This window comes from Microtus ochrogaster, chromosome 7, assembly GCF_000317375.1.
Source record: "Microtus ochrogaster isolate Prairie Vole_2 chromosome 7, MicOch1.0, whole genome shotgun sequence".
NCBI classification, from domain to species: domain Eukaryota; kingdom Metazoa; phylum Chordata; class Mammalia; order Rodentia; family Cricetidae; genus Microtus; species Microtus ochrogaster.
In genome coordinates, this window is record NC_022014.1 from 39464373 (window position 1) to 39468995 (window position 4623).

Consider the following 4623-nt stretch of genomic DNA (forward strand, 5'->3'; position numbering starts at 1 on the left):
CCCCCCCCCCCCGCCTGAGCACAGGGTCCTGGTTTTTCCAGGTCAGCTCTTCAACCATAGCACTTAGTGCTGTGCCTGAGAGTGAATAACTGTGCTTGTATGCATGCACCAAGTGATAGGTCATTCCAAAGCAAAGCCCCACTGTCTGTCCAGGGCCAAAGTCAGCCCAGGGTTAAACTACAGTGTCTTTGTTGCTGCCTGTACACATCTTACAATGACAGGAGTAGGTATACCAGAGAAATGGCAAGTTGCCAACCAAAGCTTTACCACAGATCTGTTATTAAATACCACATACTGCTAAGCAGCTCTACTGGGGAACTCCTGGTTCCAGATCCTGCCTTAGGCTCCTATGATTGAAGTTTCAAGTAGGGGCTAAGATTGCAGTTGAGGTAAGAGAGTTGAATCCACGCCTGAGAAGGCACCAGCTAGCCCAACTGTGTCCATGTCTGAGGCAGAGAAGTAGAAGGAGTGGCCCCTGAGGTGTAGCAGCCTGTGAATATGCTTGTGTGGATGTGTTCATTCTTGACGTGGGAGTGTGCATGTGTAAGGGATCACATGTGCTTGAGCTCTTCTCTCTATGTCTTGATTCTTTGCATGTGTGGTTGAGTTGGTAAATAAGTGTATATGAGTATTAGTATATATGAATATATGTGTGCCAGCATGTGTGTGCACGTATTCATGAGTGCACACATCATTGTATATACATTTGTATCTAAATGCATGTGTATGCATATGGGTATAAAAATGTCTATGAATGTACACCTGTGTGCATATGCATATGAGGGTATGTTGTATGTGCAAGTGAATGTTTGCATATAACACACACATACATAGAGACATGTGTGCATGCGTGTATGCACACGAGGGTGTGTGTCTCTGATTGCATACATTTAGTCCCGAGAGGGAGTTCACAGATGTGAGGATGTGGGGGCATTTCCTCAGGAACCCCTGTTGTCCTGCTGGCTGCCCCCTCTTCCTGCCCTGAGGGGACAGGCCCTCGCTACATAAAGAGGCCTGGAGCCGCCACTCCTGATGGTGCTCCATGCCTGCTGCTGCTACCTCCTAGGCCCTAGTCTGGAGTGTCAGTGCTGAATGCTTGGGGGACTCCTGCCTCAAAGCTTCCCAGGAGCAGGTACTAACTCTGTGGTGGCTGTGAGGAGGGAGGGTGGGCATCAGTGAACTACAGAGCCCTTCTCTGTCACATATCTGTTCTAGTCTGAGGTGGTCAGGATGTTGCCATCCCTGAGGCTCACAGGTGCCCAAGTGTGGCTGTGTATCATCTGTAGCCTCACCAGACATGGTCCTGCCTGGACAGATCTGGGACTGTCCAGGGGTTTAGGACTGGGACTGGATAAAGAGCCCTGGCTGGCCTCTGAGCAGTGGGTGTGGTAGCTGGCTGGCTAAGTGCTGCAGGACTAGCAGGGGGCTTGGGGAGGATGAGGGTCCTTTATGGAAGGGACTTCGAGAACTGCTTGCAGATTGTGGAAGGAGAAAGGTTGAGGCTGCTGGATGGTTGGAAGCTAAAGTATTGGGGAGGGCTGGGGCCCAAAAGGTGTGTATGGTTTAGGTGTTTAGGGCTGGGGGATGATGGAGCCTCAGAACTATGGGGGCTGTTCTGACCACAAGAGCTGGGGAGTAGGTTGTGAAGGTCTGAGTGGCTGGTAGGCTTCAGGTAAGCCCTGAGAGAGTGGCATCCAATCTGGGGCTGAGCTGGGCTGGCACTGCCCTGTTTTTCCCCTCTGCCAATAAAGGCAGCACACAGGCTCTATGGCTCTAGGGTCCTGGGACAGAGGTGCACATTCCACAAGTTGGTACTTTCTTCGGGAGCTTTGGGAAAGAGAAGACAGGAAGGGCTGGAGCAGTTTTCAGTGGGAGATGCTCTGTCCCCATCCTTAGCACGTAAGGTGAGGATGCAGATGAGGAAGAACTTTTCTGCAAAGCAGTGAGCTCAAGGTCATCTGGGGTGTATAAGTAGGACCCAATTGTTGGACGAGCCTGCTAGCACAACTCTGCTGCCCCATCCCGCAGTTCCCAGTTGCCCCCTGCTGACCACCAATCATACATGCTTGTAGGTCCCACCTGCTCGCTCCCATGACCAACATGAGCTGGAGCTTCCTGACGCGGCTGCTGGAGGAGATCCACAATCATTCCACCTTCGTGGGCAAAGTGTGGCTCACTGTGCTAGTGGTCTTCCGAATTGTGCTAACGGCTGTGGGTGGCGAGTCCATCTATTCGGATGAGCAATCCAAGTTCACCTGCAACACGCGGCAGCCGGGCTGTGACAATGTTTGCTACGATGCCTTCGCGCCCCTGTCACACGTGCGCTTCTGGGTCTTCCAAATCGTGGTCATCTCCACCCCTTCTGTCATGTACCTGGGCTATGCAGTCCACCGCCTGGCGCGCGCCTCAGAGCTGGAGCGCAGACGCGCCCTCCGTCGTCGCCCCAGCCCTCGGCGCGTGCCCCGGGCTCAGCTGCCACCGCCGCCTCCTGGCTGGCCGGATGCCACCGATCTGGGCGAGGCGGAGCCCATGTTGGCGCTGGAGGACGAGGAGGACGAGGAGCCGGGGGTGCACGAGGGCCCGGGGGAAGACACGGAGGAGGAGCGCGCAGAGGATGTGGCTGCCAAGGGGGGTGGAGGTGATAGCAAAACGGTGGTCACTCCCGGACCTGCCGGGCAGCACGATGGGCGAAGGCGCATCCAGAGGGAGGGCTTGATGCGCGTGTACGTGGCCCAGCTGGTGGTAAGGGCAGCCTTCGAGGTGGCCTTTCTGGTGGGCCAGTACTTGCTGTACGGCTTCGAGGTGCCGCCCTTCTTTGCCTGCAGCCGCCAGCCTTGCCCGCACGTGGTGGACTGTTTCGTGTCGCGGCCAACCGAGAAGACGGTCTTCCTGCTGGTCATGTATGTGGTTAGCTGCCTATGCCTGCTGCTCAACCTCTGTGAGATGGCGCACCTGGGCCTCGGCAGTGCGCAGGACGCTGTACGCGGTCGTCGGGGAACCTCAGCACCGGGTCCTGGCCCGGTGCCGCGCCCGCCTCCCTGCGCTTTCCAGTCTGCGGCTGCCGGCCTGGCTTGCCCTCCCGAATACAGTCTGGTGGTGCGCGCGGCTGAGCGGGCGCGCGCGCACGACCAGAATTTGGCTAATCTGGCCCTGCAGGCACTGCGCGATGGGGCGGCGGCAGCGGTGGCCGCAGATCGGGACAGCCCTCCATGTTCAGGGCTCAATGCAACCTCTCGGGGGGCACCCAGGGCGGGTGGCCCAGCTTCCGGAACCGGTAGTGCCACGTCGGGGGGCACCGTTGGGGAGCAGGGCCGACCCGGGGCTCAGGAACAACTGGTCACTAAGCCTAGGGCAGGCTCTGAGAAGGGCAGTACAGGCAGCAGGGATGGCAAGGCCACTGTGTGGATCTGAGGGCACTGGGGAGAGCTCAGGGAGGGCCTAGCATAAAGGTTCAATGGAAATCTTTGTTCTCAACCAGTGGCCACTGACAGATCCCCTTAGGGGTCTTTAGAAGAGGAAGCTGAAGACCCCTGAGAGTTGCTGGCTCAGGTACCTCCCTGCAGGATGTGAAGAGGAGTCACCAGGGACTTGTCTGTGGCCCCTGGGTGGGGGGAGGCGAGCTGTGTCCCAGTAACTTGACTGCCCCTCTAGGCTATTAAGCAGGATGACCCCTCCGCTGGGCCCCTCAGCGCTTTCTTTTAGGCTCTCCTGCAGCTTCCCCGTAGAATAGAGGTAACTGGCAAGAACCTTTTGGGGACTGTGTTTATCCTCACTGCAGCAGCAGGTGGGTTCCTCTACAGCCCCCTCAGCCCTGACGAAGTCAGAGAACTCTCAGGTCAAGGACAAGCAGGTAGCCTTGCGTCTACTTGCAGCTCTTGGCTCCCTGCGTGAGGCGACTAAGACCTGAAGGAGACCTGGGCTGAGTACAGCCTCCTCTCCCTGAGATGAGGTAGCCAGGCATGGGCCGTTTCTAGGACATCCTGGAAATTCTGTCATGCCTTGCAGCTTAGATCCATAAGGCTGTGGTCCAGACCCGTGTTTTTGGCCATGCTGGAAAATTAGAGCTCTGGGGAGCCTAGACCCATCTTTTGTGCCCTCCTCCCTGTTTTAAAGCCAACTTCTGGAACAAACGAAGTAAAATAAAACTAACTTTTGTTTATATCCAAGTGTGTATGTGTGCTTATATGTCTGAGCCCACATCGCACACGGGTCGCTGTGCACCAGTGTGTGTGCAACCGTGTGTGGTGGGTCTGTGTCTGAGCATTCAGAAATGCATTCACTGCAATTCATTGTGGGGAGACGGCTTAGCTGCAGGGAGACTGGGAGAGAAGACCCCTCCTCAGGGACAAGCTTGGGAATAAAGCTGGAGCCCAAACCCTGGAGGTCATCAGACCTATGATGGTGCCACTTGGTGCCAGGCAGCATGCCAGGGTCGGGTGTGGGGCTTGTTGGAGCACACAGATGTCAGAAACAAAGAACAGTCAGGCAGAAGGTCGGCCTGCAGCTCCGGGCACGGAGGTAGTCCATCTTGTGTTGGAGGTGTGTAGTGCTGTCCAGGACGGTGGTGTTGCCTTTGGAGCCCTCTCAGAGCAGACTCCAGCTGCCTCCTATGAGGGCCAGGAC

The 4623-nt window shown here is 56.4% G+C and overlaps 1 protein-coding gene across 6 annotated transcripts in view; it reads left to right on the plus strand.

Annotated features, from left to right (window-relative positions):
- Nucleotides 1-4140, plus strand: part of Gjc2 (gap junction protein gamma 2) — an 8697-nt gene extending 4557 nt beyond the window's left edge. For 4 of the 6 annotated variants that reach the window (XM_005349985.2, XM_026780819.1, XM_005349984.2 and 1 more), the window contains exon 2: nt 2073-4140. In XM_005349985.2, coding sequence (XP_005350042.1) covers nt 2092-3411 — 1320 coding nt within the window. In that variant the 5' untranslated portion in view covers nt 2073-2091 and the 3' untranslated portion in view covers nt 3412-4140. Of the gene's footprint in view, nt 1-24; nt 1133-1162; nt 1905-2072 lie in introns of those variants that run through there. The other 2 variants (XM_005349986.2, XM_026780820.1) reach the window with 2 other exon arrangements.
- The last annotated feature ends 483 nt before the right edge of the window (nt 4141-4623 follow it).